Here is a 23,007-nt window from a genome sequence, read left to right on the forward strand (position 1 = left end):
GCTCCAAGGGGCTGACTCACCCTCAGAGCAGAAACCACGTGAAAGTCCTGATATTAAGATGACAGCACACACTCATTCAGCAGTCACAGTATTTCAGATTCACATAGTTCTTGGGAAAGCTCACAGATCACTTATTAAAGACCAAAATTGTAAGAAAGATTCAAAGAAAATGCCCAAGACTGATATTCATCTCTCTGGTTACAGAAGCTTCCTGTCTGACAAGGTCAAAGGAATAATAAGCAGGGGACACAAGCTCCAAGAATCATCCCCATTTGGCCCCTGGTCACCTTGCCTGCTTGTGTACAGATTAAAATGTAGAATTTCAAATAAGCTCTTCAGGTAACCTTGCCCAAGCTGTACACACAAATCCTACTAACTGAACTATAGGGGTGAAGGGCAGGTGTTACTGTTGTCTTTTTAAACTCATTTGTCTAGGAAATTGCCTCAGACTCCCAAGAAAAATTACTGTTAAAACTTCCAACAAGCCCAATATGTAATCCCTGCAACAGCCCTTTCCGGGCCCCTCCCCTCGGGGCTCAGCCTGACTGATGTTGCCAGGCTATTGCAAGGTTGCATCACTGACCTTCGCAATTGTCTGGCCTGTCCAATTTCCCCATCCTCTCTCTGTCCTCTCCTTTTCTCCGCTTGAAAGGCTTTGGCCCAGGGTCTCTCTTTTTCCCCTACTTGCTAACTCTGATATATGAATAACCAAGGCTAAACCAGAACCCTCCCCTGCCTAAGGTGATCCTGGTTAAAACTGACCCTACTTTCTTCACGCTTCCAAGGGTATTCTCTACTCCTTAGCTTCTTACCTTCACCATCTACTCTCACCTTTCTGCCAAATGGAGCTGGTACAGCCGAGCTGCTCCCCAGGTCCAGGGGAGTGGCATATAATTGTTGAGGGACGCAGGAAATATTTGCAGTTCAGGCCAGCAAACTTTCCCCAAGGCCCACTTTTCCATGTTCACCTCGCCCCAGTGCTCAACTTCACGTCTTAAGTGGCAGTGGGGAGAGTTTGGATTTAATGGCAGTTCTCTGATACACAGAAGTACAAACCCCTACAGACACAAACATCACACCACACACACACACATCTGTGCATACAGGGCAGCCTCAATGAATAGTTACCCATCAAGTGACCCTAGCAATGCAAGCGCCCATGACTAAACCAGTTAGACCAGAGAGAAATGTAACTATAAGCACAAACTTCATTCCTTATGCAGAGCCTGGAGACCCTTTCTGTTTTCATAACCGGATCCCTCTTCTTTTCTTCTACCTCAAATCCCTATACGTGCAGGAAGATGACAAACTTTCTTTATGAAAACTAATTTTTCAGTTAAGTAGAACTCCGGCTTCCCTTGAGAATCCACCTACAATGCAAGAGACCTGGGTTTGATCCCTGAGTTGGGAAGACCCCCTGGAGAAGGGAAAAGCTACCCACTCCAGTATTCTGGCCTGGAGAATTCCCTGGACTGTATAGTCGATGGGGTCGCAAAGAGCCGGACACGCCTGAGCGACTTTGACTTCACTTTCAGGCGTCCTCACCAGGGGTCCTTCCAGACCTCTCCGGATGAGGGAAGCTGTGATCCACCCACACCATTAAGGAGGTCGGGAATGCGCGCGGATTCCTCCCCGGGCTCGGGTCCTCACCTTTGTACATCCAGGCCCTCCTCCCCGGCCCCGGCCTCAGGCCCCCGCCCCCAGCCTCTGGGCTCGCAATTGTAGGGAGGGTGTGCACAGCTCGTGGCCCCTACCCCAGGGTCCCTGCTCCGCCTCTCCCCTTCTTCCCCCTCCTCTCTCTGGCCGGCTCGGGAGCCCAGGAGGCGGGGCTCGGAGAAACAAATATAAGCGGCCCCGGGGCGCTGACCAGGTGCCAGTTGCCGAGTCCCCATCCCGAGGCTAGGAGGAAGGCGCGGAGAAGCAGAACGCAGAGGCGCGGGGCCCACGCACACGGCGATCACCGCCCCAGCTCGGGGGGCGCCCCTGTAGGTGAGCGCGGCGCGGAGAAGCGCGGCGGGACGCGGGGTCCCCGGTGCGCCCCCCACTCCCTGCGGGCCTCCCCTCGAGAGAGCCGAAAGCTGCAGCCGGCCTTCGGAGGCTGAAAGTCCCCCCCGCCCCGATCCGCTCCTCCCGCAGGTCACCCCCACCCCGAGAGAGCCCGCAGCCCAAATGGAGACGGTGCAGGAGCTGATTCCCCTGGCCAAGGAGCTGATGGCGCAGAAGCCCAGTGCGAAGCTGGTGCGAATGTACCTGCTGGGCGGCGTGCTGGCGCTCATCGGCGCCGTGCTCGGCCTGATGGAGGCCGTGTGCGGCCCCTTCGCGGCCGCCGGCCACCGGCGGGAGCGCGAGGCGACCCTGGCCGAGCTGCCGGCCGCGCCAGGGGAGCCGGCCCCGCGGGAGCAAGGCAAGCCGCTGGAGGCCGCCCAGGCCTGCCGGGCCCTGTCCAACCGGCTGCACGCCTCCTAGGAGCTCGGGGGCCAGTGGAGGGAAGGGAAGAGAGACCCCGGAGAGGGGCGAGTGAGCCAGGGCCGGAAGGGCAGGCTCGAGTGGGCGTGCTGTGCTGTCTGAACTTGCTTCTGAGAAGCCACCGACTTCTAGAACTGAACTACCACGCGGATCCACCAAAAGGAGCTTGGGATGGAGTTCGCTGCTGTGCAGCACTGCAGGAAGATGCCACGTCCAAAGCTAGGTACCTTCGAGCCACCTGAGTGCATCTAACATTTTGCACGAGGGTGAAAGGAGAAACGCTTTTTATATTATTGTTGTTATTATTATTACAGTGATTGCGTTTTGAAATAAAAAACTGTTTTGTATATATCTCAGCATCTGATTCCTGAGGGGGGTGGAGGAGGGCGGTGTTGCCTAGCATGGGCTGCGGAGGGGCTGGCGTGCTGGGGTCTCACCTGAGGCCAGTGGACTGAGCGTCCACTGAAGACCAGGCAACTTTTGTTTAACCGCCCCCCGACTCTGATATTGATGTTACAGGCTTGTAATCCTGTTGAGAATTTATTTTTGCTTTGTGTTAGGAATGGCAAGACAGAAGCTTTTCTAAGTCCCACCAGACTTAGCATTTCAAGCTCAGAAGATAAACAAGCTAGAGTAAGTGAAAGAGAGATGCTGTTTAACTCTAGGGCAGAAAACCTGTTTGCCATCTCACACCTGTGCACCAGAGGGTCCTGTTAACAGCTCTTCCTTCCTAACTGTATTTGTGGCTGGAGGATGGCAGGGGGCAGGGAGGAAAACTAGCTAGCTGCGAGGAGAAGAGGGAAGGCAATCTCCCAAGAACATTTCATTGAATGTCTAGCTCTACCCAGCCTTCCTCCTCACAAGCTGAATCACAGTGGGAAGCTCTCATTTAAGAGGGGGAAAGACTGGTTATCACAGGCTTGAGTCCCCTTCCTCCAGGGACAGAGGTTCCTTTGTGCTAGTAACTAGTCTCCGTGGCTCTGTAGGGCTCAGCATATCAGCATAAAAAGTGATAAACAGTGGCTCTTAAAGAAGTCGCTAGGGGCAGGAGCCTGAAGCCACTCTCCACCTGCCCTCACCAGGTACGGACATTTCACTCTCACCATCCATGGCTGTGGATTTTTGCCAAACGTAGCAAGGATCCTGCCATTGCCTCTGACCAGACTGTCTCTCCACCACCACCCTCTTCTGCTCCCCTGCCCCCCCACCAACACACACACCCTTCCACTTTATTTCTGCCAGCTCACATCCTACCCCTCATCAAGTGGCATGTCTGCCTGAAATCTATCTTTATCACTCCAAACAAAAGAGCAGTGAGATTAATCAAGAGAAAAGACATGGATTTAAAGCAAAAGAATAGCAATGAAACCACTGTTCTCCCAGTTTTCAAAATGGGAAACTTGGTCCTGTATTAAGGAGACATATGGCACCCCACTCCAGTACTCTTGCCTGGAAAATCCCATGGATGGAGGAGCCTGGTAGGCTGCAGTCCATGGGGTTGCTAAGAGTCAGACACGACGGAGCGACTTCACTTTAACTTTTCACTTTCCTGCATTGGAGAAGGAAATGGCAACCCACTCCAGTGTTCTTGCCTGGAGAATCCCAGGGACGGGGGAGCCTGGTGGGCTGCCGTCTATGGGGTCGCACAGAGTCGATAGCAGCAACTTCGTCTTAAATGTCCAGAAAAGGTCTCAGTTCACCCCATCTTATTCTTCCCGTTTTCCTTCCCAAGCACCTCTCTTACTCTATTATTCTTCCACTGATGCAGCCGCTCCTTGGTCCAGCTGTCTACATCTCAAACCGCCTCCCGCAGTCTCTAGTATATTCGCCTCAAAACACTCACTGCGGGACCTGGGTTTCACCCTTCCTTCATCCTGCTGCTCCTCCCTCAAAGGCGTCAGCGCCTAAACTCCCATCCAGGTTTTCCAGTGTCTCCATGATCTGCTCAAATCTCAGGCCTCCCACCTGGTGCCCTGCGTGAGCCCCCAGGACCCTCCTCGTCCCTTCTGCTCTTTCTCACCTTTGCACACATTCCTCTTCCTATGCCCACCCACAGTCCCCACAACGCTTGCAACCATAAACCTCAGGTTCCCCAAGAGAGGGATAGTTTCAAATATTGTGCTTCTTGTCGAACTGTACTCATGTATTCTGGATTTTGGTTTAGAAGGCAATGCCTATCATTTTTGTTTGCCTATACATAAAACTACATAAATTTTACATGTGTCCCTAAATATACAGGAAATGCCGGTGTAGTTTTAGCTTTGAAGGTTGTGCCTCATGTCTATACATGGACAAACTACCCAACCCAGTTAAATCCAAGCCACCAAAATCTTCTCTGTCCTCACTGACCTTGTCACTCCTCTGAGTTCATTCAGTCTGGGTCTCACAGCGGATCAAACAGTAATGGACTCTGTAGTCCCTGTTGTTTTACGGGGGTGGTCATCTCTCTCAGTCTTCTTTGTGACTTTCACATTTTTAAAAGTTTTTTTTTTTAATGTGGTTAAAGTCACATAGACACAGACATGCCACTTGATGAGGACTTCCCTGGTGCCTCAGATGGTAAAGCATTTGTCTACAATGCAGTAGACCCGGGTTCGACCCCTGGGTCGGGAAGATCCGTTGGAGAAGGAAATGGCAATCGATCCCAGTACTCTTGCCTGGAAAATCCCATGGAGAGGAGCCTGGTAGGCTACAGTCCATGGGGTCGCAAAGAGTCAGACAAGACTGAGTGACTTCACTCACTTCACTTATATATATATACTGGAATGCACTTTTAAGGTTAATGGTTGTCCTACAAACAGAGTGTGCCTTTTCTCCCCTGTACTACTCAGTAGGTTCTCACTAGCTGTTCTGTGCATCAGCTCAGTTCAGTTCAGTCGCTCAGTCGTGTCCAACTCTTTGCAACCCCATGAATCGCAGCACACCAGGCCACCCTGTTCATCACCATCTCCCGGAGTTCACTCAGACTCATGTCCATCGAGTCCGTGATGCCATCCAGCCATCTCATCCTCTGTCGTCCCCTTTTCCTCCTGCCCCCAATCCCTCCCAGCATCAGCGTCTTTTCCAATGAGTCAACTCTTCTCATGAGGTGGCCAAAGTACTGGAGTTTCAGCTTTAGCATCATTCCTTCCAAAGAAATTCCAGGGCTGATCTCCTTCAGAATGGACTGGTTGGATCTCCCTGCAGTCCAAGGACTCTCAAGAGTCTTCTCCAACACCACAGTTCAAAAGCATCAATTCTTCAGCACTCAGGCTTCTTCACAGAGCAACTCTCACATCCATACACGACCGCAGGAAAAACCATAGCCTTGACTAGACGGACCTTAATTGGCAAAGTAATGTCTCTGCTTTTGAATATGCTATCTAGGTTAGTCATAACTTTTCTTCCAAGGAGTAAGCGTCTTTTAATTTCATGGCTGCAATCACCATCTGCAGTGATTTGGGAGCCCCCCAAAATAAAGTCTGCCACTGTTTCCACTGTTTTCCCGTCTATTTCCCATGAAGTGATGGGACCAGATGCCATGATCTTTGTTTTCTGAATGTTGAGCTTTAAGCCAACTTTTTCACTCTTCTCTTTCACTTTCATCAAGAGGCTTTTTAGTTCCTCTTCACTTTCTGCCATAAGGGTGGTGTCATCTGCATATCTGAGGTTATTGATATTTCTCCCAGCAATCTTGATTCCAGCTTGTGTTTCTTCCAGTCCAGCGTTTCTCATGATGTACTCTGCATAGAAGTTAAATAAGCAGGGGGACAATATACAGCCTTGACGTACTCCTTTTCCTATTTGGAACCAGTCTGTTGTTCCATGTCCTGTTCTAACTGTTGCTTCCTGACCTGCATACAGATTTCTCAAGAAGCAGGTTAGGTGGTCTGGTATTCCCATCTCTTTCAGAATTTTCCACAATTTCTTGTGATCCACACAGTCAAAGGCTTTGGCATAGTCAAGAAAGCAGAAATGGATGTTTTTCTGGAACTCTCTTGCTTTTTCCATGATCCAGCGGATGTTGGCAATTTGATCTCTGGCTCCTCTGCCTTTTCTAAAACCAGCTTGAACATATGGAAGTTCACGGTTCACGTATTGCTGAAGCCTGGCTTGGAGAATTTTGAGCATTACTTTACTAGCATGTGAGATGAGTGCAGTTGTGCCGTAGTTTGAGCATTCTTTGTCATTGCCTTTCTTTGGGATTGGAATGAAAACTGACCTTTTCCAGTCCTGTGGCCACTGCTGAGTTTTCCAAATTTGTTGGCATATTGCGTGCAGCACTTTCACAGCATCATCTTTCAGGATTTGAAACAGCTCTACTGGAATTCCATCACCTCCACTAGCTTTGTTCGTAGTGATCTTTCTAAGGCCCACTTGACTTCACATTCCAAGATGTCTGGCTCTAGATTAGTGATCACATCATCATGATTATCTGGGTCATGAAAATCTTTTTTGTACAGTTCTTCCGTGTATTCTTCATCTCTTCTTAATATCTTCTGCTTCTGTTAGGTCCATACCATTTCTGTCCTTTATCGAGTCCATCTTTGCATGAAATGTTCCCTTGGTATCTCTAATTTTCTTGAAGAGATCTCTAATCTTTCCCATTCTGTTCTTTTCCTCTATTTCTTTGCATTGATCTCTGAAGAAGGCTTTCTTATCTCTTCTTGCTATTCTTTGGAACTCTGCATTCAGATGCTTATATCTTTCCTTTTCTCCTTTGCTTTTCACCTCTCTTCTTTTCACAGCTATTTGTAAGGCTTCCCCAGACAGCCATTTTGCCTTTTTGCATTTCTTTTCCATGGGGATGGTCTTGATCCCTGTCTCCTGTACAATGTCACGAACCTCATTCCATAGTTCATCAGGCACTCTGTCTATCAGATCTAGGCCCTTAAATCTATTTCTCACTTCCACTGTATAATCATAAGGGATTTGATTTAGGTCATACCTGAATGGTCTAGCGGTTTTCCCTACTTTCTTCAATTTGAGTCTGAATTTGGTAATAAGGAGTTCATGATCTGAGCCACAGTCAGCTCCTGGTCTTGTTTTTGTTGACTGTATAGAGCGTCTCCATCTTTGGCTGCAGAGAATATAATCAATCTGATTTTGGTGTTGACCATCTGGTGATGTCCATGTGTAGAGTCTTCTCTTGTGTTGCTGGAAGAGGGTGTTTGCTATGACCAGTGTGTTTTCTTGGCAAAACTCTATTAGTCTTTGCCCTGCTTCATTCCGCATTCCAAGGCCAAATTTGCCTGTTACTCCAGGTGTTTCTTGACTTCCTACTTTTGCATTCCAGTCCCCTATAATGAAAAGGATATCTTTTTTGGGTGTTAGTTCTAAAAGGTCTTGTAGGTCTTCATAAAACCATTCAACTTCAGCTTCTTCAGCATTACTGGTTGGAGCATAGACTTGGATAACTGTGATATTGAATGGTTTGCCTTGGAGACGAACAGAGATCATTCTGTCGTTTTTGAGATTGCATCCAAGTACTGCATTTTGGACTCTTTTGTTGACCATGATGGCTACTCCATTTCTTCTGAGGGATTCCTGCCCACAGTAGTAGATACAATGGTCATCTAGCATATATATGTCAATTTCAATCTTTCCATTTATCTCACCCCTCTTTTCCCCTCTTGGTTCCCATATGTTTGTTCTCTACGTCTATGTCTCTATTTCTGCTTTGCAATTAGGTTTAACTGTACATTATTCTAGATTCCACATACATGCATTACCATAAAGTATTTGTTTCTCGCTTTCTGACTTACTTCACTGTGCTTAACTGTCTCTTGGTCCATTCACATCTCTGCAAATGGCACAATTTCATTCCTTTTATGGCTGAGTGATATTCCACTGTATATAGGTATCACATCTTTATCCATTCCTCTGTCAATGAACATTTGGGTTGCTTCCATGTCCTGGTTCTTGTAAATAGTGCTGCAATGAACACTGGGGTGCGTGTATCTTTTGGAATTATGGTTTTCTCCAGGTATAAGCACAGGAGTGGGACTGCGGGGTCATACGGTAGTTTTATTTTTAGTTTTTTAAGGAGCCTCGATACTGTTCTCCATAGTGGCTGTACCAACTTGCATTCTCTCCAACAGTGTGGAAAGGTTCCCTTTTCTCCACATCCTCTCCAGCATTTATTGTTTGTAGAGCTTTTGGTGATGGCCTTTCCGGCCAGTGTGAAGTGTTACCTCATTGTAGTTTTGATTTGCATTTCTCTAATAACTAGGGATACTGAGCATCTTTTCATGTGCCTCTTGGCCATCTGTATGCCTTCATTAGAGAAATATCTATTTAGGTCTTCTGCTCATTTTTTTCATTGCTCTTTTTTTTTTTTTTTTTGGTATTGACTGCATGAGTTGTTTGTCTGTTTTGGAAACTAAACCCTTGCAAGTTTCTTCATTTGCAAATATTTTCTCCCATTCTGAGGGCTGTCTTTTCATCTTGTCTGTGATTTTCTTCACTGTGAAAAAGGTTTTAAGTTTAACTAGTTATCATTTGTTTATTTTCATTTTTATTGTCATTACTCTAGGAGGTGGATCAAAAAAGATCTTCCTGCAATTTATGTCAAAGAGTATTCTGCCTATGTTTTCCTCTAAAGAGTTTCATAGTGTCCAACCTTCCATTTAAGTCTTTAAACCATTTTGAATGTATTTTTGTGTCTGGTGTTAAGGAGCGTTCTAATTTCATTCTTCTACATTTAGTTGTCCAGTTTTCCCAGCACCACTTATTGAAGAGAGTATCTTTTCTCCATTGTATGTTCTTGCCTCCTTTGTTAGGGATTAGGTGACCATAGGTGCATGGGTTTATCTCTGGGTATTCTATTCTATACCACTGAGCTCTATTTCTGATTTCTGCCAGAACCATGCTGTGTTGGTCACTATAGATCTGTAGTACAGTCTGAAGTTAGGGAGCCTCATGCCTCCAGCTCCATTTTTCTTTCTCAAGATTCTTTGGCTATTGGGGATATTTTGTATTTTCTTACAAATTGTCAACATTTTTGTTCTAAGTCTGTGAAAAACACCATTGGCAATTTGATAAGGATTGCATTGAACCTGTAGATTGCTTTGGGTAGTACAATCATTTTGACAATACTGATTCTACCCATCCAAGAATATGGTATATCTCTCCATCTGTTTGTGTCATTTTTGATTTCTTTCATCAGTATTTTATAGTTTTATGAGTACAGGTCTTTTGGCTCCTTGTTGTTGTTATTCAGTCGCTAAGTCATATCCGATTCTTTGCGACTGCACGGACTGCAGTACACCAGGCCTTCCTGTCCCTCACAATCTCCAGGAGTTTGCCCAAGTTCATGCTCATTGAATCTGTGATGCCATTGTACCCCATGTCATTCTCTGTCACCTCTTCTCTCTTTTCCTTCAATCTTTCCCAGCGTGAGGGTCTTCTCCAATGAGTTGGCTCTTCGCATCAGGTGGCCAAAGTATTGGAGCTTCAGCTTCAGAATCAGTCCTTCCAATGAGTATTCAGGGTTGATTTCCCTTAAGATTGACTGGTTTAATCTCCTTACTGTCCAAGGACTCTCAAGAGTCTTCTCCAGCACCACAATTTGAAACCATCAATTTTTCGGCATTTAGCCTTCTTTATGGTCCAATTCTCACATCTGCACATGACTACTGGAAAAATCATAGCTTTAACTATACAGACCTTCATCGGCAAAGTGCTGTCTTTGCTTTTTAATACACTAAGTTTGTTATAGCTTTCCTTCCAAGAAGCAAGCGTCTTTTAATTTCATGGATACAGTCACCATCTGCAGTGATTCTGGAGCCCCCAAAATAAAATCTGTCACTGTTTCCACTTCTTCCCCATCCATTTGCCATGAAGTAATGGGACCGGATGTCATGATCTTAGCTTTTTGAATGTTGAGTTTTAAATCAGCTTTTTCACTCTCCTCCTTCACCCTCATCAAGAGTCTCTTTAGTTCCTCTTCACTTTCTGCCATTAGAGTGCTACTATCTGCATATCTGAGGTTGTTGATATTTCTCCCGGCAATCTTGATTCCAGCTTGAAACTGGAATCCAGCCTGGCATTTCACATGATGAACTCTGCATATAAATTAAATAAACAAGATGACAATATACAGGCTTATCATACTCCTTTCCCAACTTTGAACCAGTCAGTTGTTCCATGTCTGGGTCTAACTGTTGCTTCTCAACTCTACATACAGGTTTCTCAGGAGACAGATAAGGTGGTATCCATAAAGGGGAAAAAACCTGCTTAGATCAGAGTATTTGGGCAGATAAAAGTCTAGAAGCCCTGTCACATACAGAATAATTGAGTGGATGTAGATAAAATAAAATACAGTAGTGTCACATAAAAATCACTTTCAAATATTTGAAGGGCAGTCATATTGGTCCAACAAAGTCCAATAAAATACACTTATTTTATATGGCTTGAAAAATGCAGAACTAAAACTAGCAAGTAGGCATACAAGGGAAAAGATCATAAGTCATTAGGAAATTAGAGTAATTCAAAACATAATGAGTTGCCTTGTGATACATATTAAGCTCCCCTTTACTAAAAATGCCCAAGCAAAGGATGCAAGGGATGGTACAAACTGCACAGGAGATTTCTAAACTTGGAGGGAGGTTAGTTGTCTGATTTCTGAGGTCCCATCCAGTTATATGATGCTAGGATTCTGTTTGATATAACCACAAAATAGGGACTATATTTCCCATCCCAGCCTGCTTCACTAGAAACCACTCTCCTTCTATGTTTTCAATGCTTCTTTGTTCTCTTTCTTAGCATGTTGACAAATACCTTCTTCCTTGCTGCTGCTGCTAAGTCGCTTCAGTAATGTCCGACTCTGTGTGACCCCATAGACAGCAGCCCACCAGGTTCCCCCGTCCCTGGGATTCTCCAGGCAAGAACACTGGAGTGGGTTGCCATTGCCTTCTCCAATGCATGAAAGTGAAAAGTGAAAGTGAAGTCACTCAGTCGTGTCCGACTCTTAGAGACCCCATGGACGGCAGCCTACCAGGCTCCTCCGTCCATGGGATTTTCAAGGCAAGAGTACTGGAGTGGGTTGCCATTGCCTTCTCCGACTGGATGACTATTAAAAGTAATGAATTTAGTTAAAAATAAATGATTTCCTGATTGTTTACTTAATTTAAAAATATACTATTTCCTGATTGTTTACTTAACTAAAGCTCTTTTCTCTTAGAAAATACCTTAACCTCACTGTTGAATCTAATCTTCCTCACAGTTAGTCCTAGTGAAACAGTTATTAGTCACCTTGCTCTTTACAAAACACAACATAACATAGTTTTGTGCTATTAATATAAATAAATATATATACAGAATTTTGTGCTAATATCTGATGTGAACTTGTACTAGGTTCTAGTGAAAACAAATAGCAGATAATAACTGCGCAAATAGTTAAAAGTTTCACACTTTCTTAAGGATAATTTGTTGTTTAATTATAGTAAACAGAACCAAGTATTAAATCCACTGGCTCCATAAGTCACGACTCCCCTCAGGTAACAAGCTTTTTCAAGCCAACCAATCAGTAACAGTCCCTCACTTCTGACAGCCATTCAACCAAGAACTGACTCACTCCATAAATATATTTCAGAGTGCCAACAAATAAATATGCTGCTACAGATGAGGTCAGCCTACTTATGTCTGGGAAAGTACACCAAACTCTGAACTTCAAGCTTTCTCAAAAACCAAAAGATACACTTACTGGCTTCCTCGTGTCCAAACTCTACTTGTCCTTCAGATCTGCTTCTAGGTAAGTCAGTCTCAACAATAATCTGAATCTGACTGGTTGCACTGAGGTCTCGCTGCTTCTATAATTTCTAATCAAGTATGTCTTTGTATAAAATCATTAGATCTCAGTCTTTGTGTAAAGGGATTAGAAATATTAGTTTAAAGGTGCACGTTTTGGTAAATAATTATACCAGGGCCTTTGTGTAAGGTCATTAGACATTTTATCTGAAAGGTATGTGGTGTGTGTATCCTCAGCTGCTCAGTTGCGTCCGACTCTTTGTGATCCCATGTAGCCTGCCAGGCTTCTCTGTCCATGGAATTACTATTAAGTAATCAGACATCAGTCTTGTATAAGTTCATTAGACTCTTTTTTATTTTTTGGAGGCATACCTTTTGATAACTGTATTTGCTATGAAACTACTATTCCCCTGCTTCTCACTTTGCTTTTGCTTTTGTTTATCAATATTGTCAAATTTATTTCACATGTTTTTGCTTTGTACTTGTTTCTGATATACAAGTAAAGAAGTGTTCCATATGGAATGGCCCAATAAGTCACCATCCAATCCAAGCTGATCCTTGGGGACAATAGTTGGAGCTCCATTAGCCTGGTGACCGATTGAGGAAAAGGTAAATGATCAAATTTGGCTTGGGGCTCCCTTCAAAACTTTCATGGGAGCACTCTTTGCTCACCAAGATGTGAAAGACAGTCATTTTCTCGTCTACATTCTGGGGGTAAAATTGTCAGGTGGCATGCGTGGCCCTCTCCTAACGCTTGCTTAGAAAGGGAATCCAAGATACCCATTCAGAGGCACACATCCTTACTAAATAGCTTTTCCTGGGCTCTTCTACATCAAATCTGCAAACTTCTCTTGGAAGAATTCCTACTTTCTTGTTGCACTATAATTCCTACTGTTGTATTTACTTTGATGAAAGGCAAAAAGTTTGAGTATAGAATAACAATAGTCAGCATGGTACTTTTGACATATAAAAATAAATAAATAAATTCATTTTAGAGGAACTATTACATTTAAGAGGAACTCCAGGAATTTAAAGAATCAGTAGTTTGCTTTGATCAGTATGCTGAGGACAAAAAAAAAACAAAATTCCAATCCATCATGTTCTCTTTCAAATTCTCTAGTATTTTCTGAAAGCAACCTTATTTCATTTCTCTCTCTTCCACTCACCTTTTCCTGACCTTCTATAGGAGCCCTTTTGTCAGAGTTTTATTTGAAAAAGAAACAATTACATTGTAAATTTGCTAAGCCAAAGGCAGTCTTAAAGAACTTAAAATTTAAAACCCAGGTCTGGAGCCATATTAAGAGTTAAAATTAAGGATTTTCCTAAATCTTAGAAAGTCACATAAAAATTTTTTACATAACTTAGGATTTTATTGGGTAATTGTTGTTCTGGACTAGATCTTTACCAACTAGTTCACTAAATTGTTAATCCTTCAGCTGGAGAAAAATATATTAAAATAGCAGGGCTAAGAAAGGAAAAATTTAAATAACTCAACTGTGTAAAATAAAAAAAAGAAAGTGCCTTAAGAAGGCAAGAAAAAAATAGAAAACAAAGCACAAAAAAACAATTCCAAAAGCCTTTCTTTTAAAGATATAGTGGACAAAAATTAAAAATAATAAATTAAAAATGAAAACAGACTTCAGGAAATTTTCAAAGAGCATTCTGGAGGAGACCCAACAGTTGAAATAAAAGGAAACTTGTCTTTTTCATAGGTTTTTCTTTTTATGAGATCAAATATGAATTAGGAAATTTAATGAGGAAAAAAAAAAACCCTGAAATCCAAACCTGGCAGTTTAGAAAATACCCAGTATGTGACCAGACAGTTTCAGAGAGCCTTAGAAGGCAAGCAAACTAGAAATCAATAGAACTTACTGGTTCTCCAGATAAAACAACTGGCTCCTGGAAGAAAAATAAGACTTAAAATCCTCATCCTTTAAGAACTGGGAGCCCGTAGATAATGATATGTGTAGATATTGAAGGAGTAGATGGGTCTCCAGAAGAACCAATGTTCCTTTTTGGCTAAGAAACAGATGACTACCCAAAATCTGCCCAGTGATCCTACTACAAGGAAGACATTAGAGCCCAACAATTCCAGTCCTTCCTAATGGACGTCCCCAAGTCACAGAGAGATCAGAGTGCAACAACCCACGTCAATTATGCTCCCCACCAGGGCAGTTCAGGTCACAACCAGTTTCCAACCCACTGTCTGGCAATAGGCAGGTGCTCATTAAATATTTGTTGAATAGAGATTACATACATGGATGACGAAAGTACATTTTTTTGCCCATGCCTTAGTCCGAAAGAATGAAGACCTCTGAACTGGGGTGCGACTCTCCATCGCTAGCTGGCGGGAATCAGGCTGGAATCACTGCCCCTGCTTGTGGAATCCCCAGCCCACATGTGCCCTGTCTGCCCTCTGCTGTCCACGCCACACTTCCTCTGATGTGAGCACCATAGTGGTCTATGAGTCATCTCGATGATTCCTAAGGAGTAGATAATTAAGAAACACGTAGGCACACAGCCTCTCAGAGTACATTCGATTGCTGGTCTCTCATGGTGGGAAAGGAAAATCTGCCCAAACCCAGTTCTTGTTTTGATACTTTCCCTTAAGGCAAAGCCAGGAGTCTGAGAGTGAGCGCTTGCTAAAGGTAGGACAGGGGTTCTGTCTGGCGTGCCTCTGGCATGTTTAGAGCTAGCAGTAGTAACGGACAGGTCTCCAGGGCAACCACTGCCAGGACCACTTCCAAGCATTCCCACTATGGGCGGCCGCAGGGGTCCTCTGTCCTTTGAGGAGCCCTGATGCCCAGTGCCTAGGACTGGCCCCTTCTGGCTCACCTTTGGGGTTTGACTCCCGGCGCCTCCTGGCTGCAAGCTCAGTCCTAGCATAAGGGCCTTCTTCTTGGCCCGCGTTTCACCTTCTTGTATCAGGTGGCAGTCCCGGTTCAGGTCTTCTGGCTCCTCCCAGAAACCAACCAACTTCTGAGCAGGAAATCCTGCCCCTCCCCAAAGAGTGGGAAACCGCAGAGGAAGAGAGAAATGAAGCAGAAGGGAAGGCAGAGGAGGAGGGAGAGGGAGAGAAAGAAGCAAAAAGAAAAACGAGATCAATAAAAAGAAGTCAAATTTGGTTGAAACCCCAAGGTAAGACTTTTTAAAAATCACAATAATATACAATAGCATCACCATTTCTGTCAGGACCTAGTCCATAGTAGGTCCTCAGAAAAACTGCTGTTGAAATAATGCATCTATTTGGGATAAACTGGAGGGCTGGGCTGAAAGGGACTTCAATGTCAAATGCTGGTCAAAAACAGATAACAAAAAACCCAAGAGAAATGCCCGATGAGCTTTGCACTGTGCAGGAGGAAAGATGTGATAAAACACAGATGGGACCAGATGTCTGTTACTGGCTCTGAGCACATTCTGATCATTCTGGGACAGAAAGCTAAGTTGGAACTAAAAGTTGCAAAAATAGTTTTTAAAATGTCTGCATGGTCTGTTGAAATCATACAAAGATTGCAGGTTGTGTTTTTATAAACTGGCTTTAAAGCAATGACAGAGCACAAACACTTAGCTGTATCTTGGGAATTGCTAACAGTGGTGATACCTGCTTTTTGCATCCAGTTATCAGCTAGTTTAATATTTTTAATACTGAGATCCAGAGCTTTGAAGAAGGCATGTTTTATCTCAAGGAGTCTTGTTCAAAGGACTAAGGGAGGCCTAAAGTGATCAATCAAAATTCTTTCTGTGCTGTTCGTCTATTCCTTAACCCCAGTCAAGCCTGCTGCTCGGGATACTGAACTTCTGAGCCTTAAAAGCATCTGATCAGACAGAATTCAAACACCCTGGTTTCAGGTCCATTAGAGAAAACCTAACAGGAGCAGGAAATAGAATTTCCCACCCTCCACACCCCCATTTACCCAAATCCTCCCTTGCCATCAACAGACAGTACCATCCAGAAGGGTCCAGTCAGCTGAGGGGATTAAAAACTGCTAAACCTACGCTTTGGAAACTGCTTATAGACGACGCTGGTGTGTTTTCACAACAGTTGGCTTTGAAGAGTCCTGCTCCCCCAAATTTTCCAACAGAGCTTACCAATTCAAAGAGACACACTTGAATTTTTTTTTCTTTTAGTGCCAGTATTTTTCTTTGGGTTCTGTGTGAGTAAATCACAGTCAGAAGCTGAAAGAAGGGCGGGAGAAGTGAGGAAAGATGGAAGAATCTCACTTCTGCTTGTTTGCCAAAATTTGAAAGAAATTGCCTTTCCCTCTTCTGTATGATATGAAAATAAAATCCAAAAATCCTAGCTCTTTCTTGATACTAATTTCAGTAGAGCTAAAAAGCTCCATGCATCCAATTTCCGAGCTGGAACAAATCTTAAAGGTAATCTAATTTAATTCCTCTTGTTTGCCAGGTGAGGGAACTGAAGCCAAGACAGGGGCAGGGCCTTGTCCAAGGTCACATATATGTCAGTGGAGGAGAGGGAGACTGGAACTCAATTATCTTGGTTCCACCCAGGAGCCTTGCAAGAAACTTTATACAAAAGTGCCCCAAACACCCAAGAACTTATCAACACGGCATCTTCTGATTAAACAAAATAAAATATTCAGTTAAAAGATGCTTAAGTAATCCTTATCTGGCAGAAACAGAAAGAGGGAAAAGATTTTAATAGTTAAGCTTTTCTAGAATCTGTTTTACAACTATTAGGAAACTGGAGCGAGTAGAAGGGTTTAAGGCAGGTTTGTCAAGAAAGAGCTGGAATACTTTACAATCCTACTATTGAGCCAGCACTTTACATATCTTATCTCTTTATATAACCACATGGTATCCTCCTTTTATTAATACAAATAATTTCTTTTAATTTGCTCAAATTCACAGAGAGAAGAAGATATTACAGTTTTTGCAGATTTCATTACTCGTCCCAGCATCATGCTAATGTGAATATTTATAGTTCAGTGACTCAGGCCTCTCCCCAAATGGACCCCTGCTCCAGCCACTTCAATCTACTTGAGGTCGCTCTGAAATCTCAAGCTATCTCTAGACTCCTTATCTAATCACAGACAATTCCCTCTGCTGGGTACAGCCTTCCCCCAATTTCTTCATCTCCGTAACTTGTACTCATTCTTCAAAACTTAGCCCCAGGATCCCTTCCTCCCAGAAAGCTTTCCCACTGCCTTGGGCTGACTTGGCTACCCTACTCTTTCCCTGTTAGCACTCTATACACATTGTTATTACACAATTGTGACCTTAGATTTACTACTGTACTACAGCTATTATTATGTTACTGTGAGCTTTGACTTCCTTGCCTACCCTCCTTATACTTAACTACCATCTCCTTGAAGGAAGACACCAGACATTGCTCAGCTTGTACATTCCTGGCACCAAGCACATTGGACATTTATTAGTGCTCAATGAATATCTGGGGGAAAAGGATGAGTGAACAAATGAAAGATTCCCCCTTCTTTTCTTTCATTCAAATGACTTAATAAAGTCTCCCTCCCACAGTCTTGATTTTTGGGTATCTTGGGAGGAACAGAAGATGGCACTACTATAGGCTTCTCAAAAAAGCCTGTCAGGCTATGCAAAAGAGCTTCCTAGGGTTAAACATTCCAGTGGAACAAACATCTATTTCTACTCTCTTATAAAGTACACCGATCCCAGTAGAATAATGTGCATGCTATAAGGGACAAGAACAAAAGAGAACCAGCATGGAAACAATAGATGAGAAATGTCAATGCCCTTTCAGAAGATGGAAAGTGGACAGATGAGGGATAAGTGACTTAGCCAACTGGAGACTACTGAAGCCCAACAGCCCCTGGTAGGAGGGCAATGAGAAGCCACAGAGCCCAGGAGAATCTCAGGGATCAGGGCACCAGAAACCTTGAGGCAGAGGAAGAGATGGACCCTCCAAGAAGGAGGAAAGTTTATTTTCTGGAGAAATTGGCTAAAGAGGTGCCAGGCTCGGGGACATCAGACACAGCAAAAGGTGGTTCAGGCATAGAGCTGGAAACAGGATGAGAGGAAGCCTCCACACTGAAAGATAAGATTGCCCAGCCCCTTATCCTGACTTAGCTCCCAGAACACAGACAGCCCAACTTATACGCCTCTCCGTTCTCCTTACTCCAGCCCCCCATAGGCAGAGGGATGAGCCATTCCTCCTTGGAGAAACTATACAACCAAAGGGAAAAAAGATTATACATACTGATATTTGAGGGTCAGAAGAAATTACTAACAATAGCCCTTGACAACATTGATAGCCCCTCAGAGATAAAAGAAGGCAGTGTGTCCATCAATGAAGATCAAGCAGTCAGTGTTTTTGTATTGTTAAAAAAAAAAAAAAAGTAGTCATGCACAGACAGGAGCTTTGTAAAATAAAAATATAACAGGAAATTTAAAAATTAAAATGAAACACAGGAAGATAAAATTGACAAAATCTCACAGAAAGTAGGACAGAAGGGTTAAGAGATGAAAATTAGGACAAAAACAATAAGAAATTTACAAGATCCAATCCATCCAGAAGCTCTGACATCTTCTAATAAGTCCAAAAAGTGAACACAGAGAAAATGGAGGGGAATATATTAACTAGAAAGATAATTTCTCCAAAATTTCCCATAATGAAAGATTTGAATTTCCATATTGAAAGGACGCAGTGGGTGTTCAACACAATAAACCAAAACAAAACACAAAACTGTCTCCTCAAAGCCCATAATTAGGAATGTTACAACACCAGGGGGTGGGGCGGAAAGGATCCCAAAAGTTCTAGAGAGAAGAAAAACAGCTCACAAAGCCAGGTCAGGAGTCCAAACAGAAATTTAACTTCTCAGTATCCACACTGGAAGCTAGAAACTGAAAGGCAACACGGCAACTTCTTCCAGTTTCGGAAGAAAATAATCCTTCCTCAGCCAAACAATGAATCAGGAAGAGGGTAAAGCAAGGACGCTGGCAGAGCTGACCTCCTGGCCTGTATGTGACCAGGGTCTGGTGGATCCAAGCCCATGCACAAGTGTTCGCTGTGAAACAGCACCCCACATTCAGTTTCCTGTTGCTCATGAGGAAGTAAGCCCAGAAGAGCTGGGTGGTCAGGTGGATGGTAAAGGAGGTCCCAGTTACCAGCCTATCAAGCTCCTAGTCTGGATTGGAATAGGAAGACCCGGGGCTCCAAAACGAATGTCTCTGAGGGAAAAAATATATAGATTATCCAATTAATTTGACCCATTTATTTGAGCTGTATTGCTTTTACCAGAGGATTTGGAGAACATGACAACTGAGTAAGCAAACAAACAAAAATGAGACGATTATTAACTCCTGGTGGGGGGAGGGGGGATAGAAGAAAACAAAGAAACACACAGTACAGCAAACTGTTGAGCTGCAAAACATCAGTCATCATAATATGAACACTGACTAATGATTTAATTAAAATTGTGATTTAATAGTGTTAGGAACCTAGCTGGAAGGGAATGAGCATCTGTGTGTGTTGTGAAATAAAACGGCAAGTCCTAATATTCCTTAGTGGGAAATCAATAAATAATTTCTAATGTTACAAAATCAAGAATGGCAGTAAATGTTTTAAAATATGGAGTTAATCAGAGGAAAGAAATAGGATTTTAAAATGTGGTTGCCCTTGAAAGGGACCTGGGCATGGGGAAGGGAGAAGCAAGGGTTGCTGTTAGCATTATAAGCCTTTTGATATCATGTGACTTTGTATTATATTAATGAATACAAAAATTACTTGGAAAGGAAAGAAGGGAGAGAGGGGAGAAAAAGAAGGAAAGAAAGAAAGGAAATGACTCAGTCACAACAGCATCCATGGATTACATTCTATTACCACTCAACATGTTGATGGCTGGAGCCATTAAATTCAGTCTCAAACAAGCTTACTTGAAGTATTTACCTAACTACCCAGAGGTGTCTGCCAGTTTGTTTGTCTAAAGGCTACTTCAGATTCTCCTGGGCACTTTGCAAAAATACAGATTCCTGGGTCCCAACCTTGATGGCTCCCATTCAAGGGCCTGGGAATCTGCCCTTAGCTCCCCCAGATGATTTAACTACACAGTAAGTTTTAGGAATCACTGTACTGAAGCAGAAACTGTGAGCACGTGGAGGGAGGGGTGGGGGGTGGGGTTATGTGATTTTTATGTAACTGTTTCTGTGTATATGCTGGTGTATTGTAAGCCCGTCTTCTTCCTCCCTCCTTCCCTCTTTCATCTTCTCTTATCTTAACCCATAAACCCATAAACTCTCTGGACTGAGATTTTTAAACCCCAGGAGTCTGTGCTTCGCAGGTGGCACAATGGTAAAGAAGCCACCTGCCAGTGCAGGAGGCTCGTGTTCGATACCTGAATGGGGAAGATACCTTGTAGTAGGAAATGGCAACCCACTGCATTATTCTTGCCTGGGGAACCCCATGGACAGATGAGCCTGGGCTATGGTCCATGGAGTCAGCACGCGTGTACGCACGCAGTCTGAGCTTTCTCGCCCAGCCCTGGGGCTCCCTCTGCTGGCAAACACCTGTTAAAACTCTTAACGTCCTAAACCTAGAAATTCCCCCTCCGTTGCTATAAGGCCTCTTTCCCGGGCTGTTTCCAAGACTTCAAACTTCATGAACCTCCCATCAGACAGAAAAGGAAAAATTCAACCAACCTGGGAAAGACATCTCCTGCTTTACAGGTGTGACTGTACACAGACCAGGAACAGAGCAGGAGGAGGCAGAAATGAGAATAAAAGTTACTTACTGTGGCTAAACGTGAGGGAAAGGAGGCCTTAAGCGATTCAGCTTTCCACCTTCTTCCTCTCCCGCCCTCCAACAGAAATGGACAGATGGAAAAGTCAGATCCATGTGCCTCTCAAAAATCAAAAATCAAAGGAAGGAAACACATTAGGCTAAAAACTCGCTGAATTTAGAAAGAGACCGCAAGAGTTCGATATCCACCCTCACCTTATTTCCTTGAGTCTCCACATGCCCAGTGCTCGGACCCTATAAATCTTGCCGCTCCAGTGATTCGCTAGCCAGGGACTCTGTCGGATCATTCCCACAAGCTGAAAACACGCTCACCCCAGCACTGTGTCTGGGACAGAGAAATACTCAAAAACATTTGAATGAAACCTTATTAGCTCACTGCTGTCCTAAAGATCAGAACCCTCCTTCAGATCTGCATATCCCACAACCCAAGCTCCTCAAAAGCTCCTCTCCCCGACACTCACACTAAAAACGGTCTTTCCTCAAATACATCCCTCCTCAACCCATAGCGTTCAGCCTCAGTGCCTTCAGAGCCCTGACAGGCCTCCAGCTCAGCTCAGTTCAGTCGCTCACTCATGTCCAACTCTTTACGACCCCATGGACTGCAGCACGCAAGGCTTCCCTGTCCATCACCAACTCCCAGAGCTAGCTCAAACTCATGTCCACTGAGCCAGGGATGCCATCCAACCATCTCATCCTCTGTCATCCCCTTCTCTTCCCACCTTCAATCTTTCCCAGCATCAGGGTCTTTTCCAGTGAGTCAGTTCTTCGCATCAGGTGGCCAAAGCACTGGAGTTTCAGCTTCAGCATCAGTCTTTCCAATGAATAGTCAGGGGTGATTTCCTTTAGGATGGACTGGTTGGATCTCCTTGCAGTCCAAGGGACTCTCAAGAGTCTTCTCCAACACCGCAGTTCAAAAGCATCAATTCTTCGGCGCTCAGCTTTCTTGATAGTCCAATTCTCACATCCATACATGACTAGTGGAAAAACCAGCTTTGACTAGATGGACCTTTGTTGGCAAAATAATGTCTCTGCTTTTTAATATGCTGTCTAGGTTGGTCAGCGATTCCTATATTCAGACCCAATGTATTTTTGTCACTTCTCATCCTCCTTGACCTCTCAGAAGCTTCCACGCTGTGACCTCTGGCACCTCATAGAGACTACCCTCTGCCCACCCCAGCCCACCTCCCTGTTGACTCAGGCCCCCCTGCTCCCTGCGTCTCCTTGCCCCTTTCTACCTGTTCTCCTCTCCTGTAACATCCCACTGTACCCTTCGCCCTCCAGATGGGGTGTCATCTACTATGGTTTAAACTTTAGTTTATATGATTTCATTCTCCCAAAGCAATATATCTACCCTAGACATTTCTCTTGACCTTCAAATATCTAACAAGCATCTTCATCTGCATGTATGAGTCCATTTCCATTAAACACTCAGAAAATGCTTTCTAGCATCTAACATATGCAAGCACTGTGCTAAGCATGGGAGATACACTGGCCTCTCAGTCCTGTGTGTAACGGGAAAAAAAAAAAAGAGCAACTGTGACTACAAAGTACTGGGAGCTGTGATAAGAGAAACACCGAGTGCTTAGGGAGCATCTTACATGTCCAAGAGAGGGTGACTTTGAAAGGGAGAAGAACCTGAATGGTAAGAAGGATAGGGGTAGGAAAATTCCTGGGAAAGGATTTCAAAGTTTCTAAAGAGCTTGCACAGCTAGTGAGTTTGAACTTTAAGAACAATAAGGAGCCACTGAAGAAGAACTGGGTGCATTAAGGCCCACGGGGCACTTCTACAGTTTTGGCAACGGTCAGGTCTTCATTTGGATAGCAGGCCAATAAGGCTTTTGCTTTATTATTGCCCCATACGTTATTTCTGGCTTCTTCTATTCTTTTGTGCATATCAAATGTTTCACAAGCTTTTTTTTTTTTTTAATATATCAATGGACTGGAGAAGGTGGGGTAGGCAGAAAGAAGAGTAAGGAGGCTGCTAAAGTAGGAAGTCGCAATGGCCCAAGTTAGGAGAGTCACAGCGAGGGTGAGGATGGGGAAATGGTACTAGAGATATCTGGGAGATAGAATCGACT

At 44.0% G+C, this 23,007-nt stretch overlaps 2 protein-coding genes across 4 annotated transcripts in view; both read left to right on the forward strand.

Annotated features, from left to right (window-relative positions):
- Positions 1 to 1,793: 1,793 nt before the first annotated feature.
- Positions 1,794 to 2,817, forward strand: G0S2 (G0/G1 switch 2). Its single transcript, XM_040263091.1, has 2 exons — positions 1,794 to 1,989; positions 2,137 to 2,817. Exon 2 carries the CDS (start codon positions 2,170 to 2,172, stop codon positions 2,464 to 2,466), a length of 297 nt encoding a protein of 98 aa, XP_040119025.1. The 5' UTR covers positions 1,794 to 1,989; positions 2,137 to 2,169; the 3' UTR covers positions 2,467 to 2,817.
- Positions 2,818 to 3,023: 206 nt separating this feature from the next.
- HSD11B1 (hydroxysteroid 11-beta dehydrogenase 1) overlaps positions 3,024 to 23,007 on the forward strand; it is a 75,087-nt gene continuing 55,103 nt past the window's right edge. For 2 of the 3 annotated variants that reach the window (XM_040263085.1, XM_040263086.1), the window contains exons 1-3: positions 3,024 to 3,099; positions 12,041 to 12,199; positions 15,161 to 15,333. In XM_040263085.1, coding sequence (XP_040119019.1) covers positions 12,087 to 12,199; positions 15,161 to 15,333 — 286 coding nt within the window. In that variant the 5' untranslated portion in view covers positions 3,024 to 3,099; positions 12,041 to 12,086. Of the gene's footprint in view, positions 3,100 to 12,040; positions 12,200 to 15,160; positions 15,334 to 23,007 lie in introns of those variants that run through there. The other variant, XM_040263087.1, reaches the window with a different exon arrangement.

Source organism: Oryx dammah, unplaced genomic scaffold (assembly GCF_014754425.2).
Source record: "Oryx dammah isolate SB20612 unplaced genomic scaffold, SCBI_Odam_1.1 HiC_scaffold_21, whole genome shotgun sequence".
Taxonomy (NCBI): domain Eukaryota; kingdom Metazoa; phylum Chordata; class Mammalia; order Artiodactyla; family Bovidae; genus Oryx; species Oryx dammah.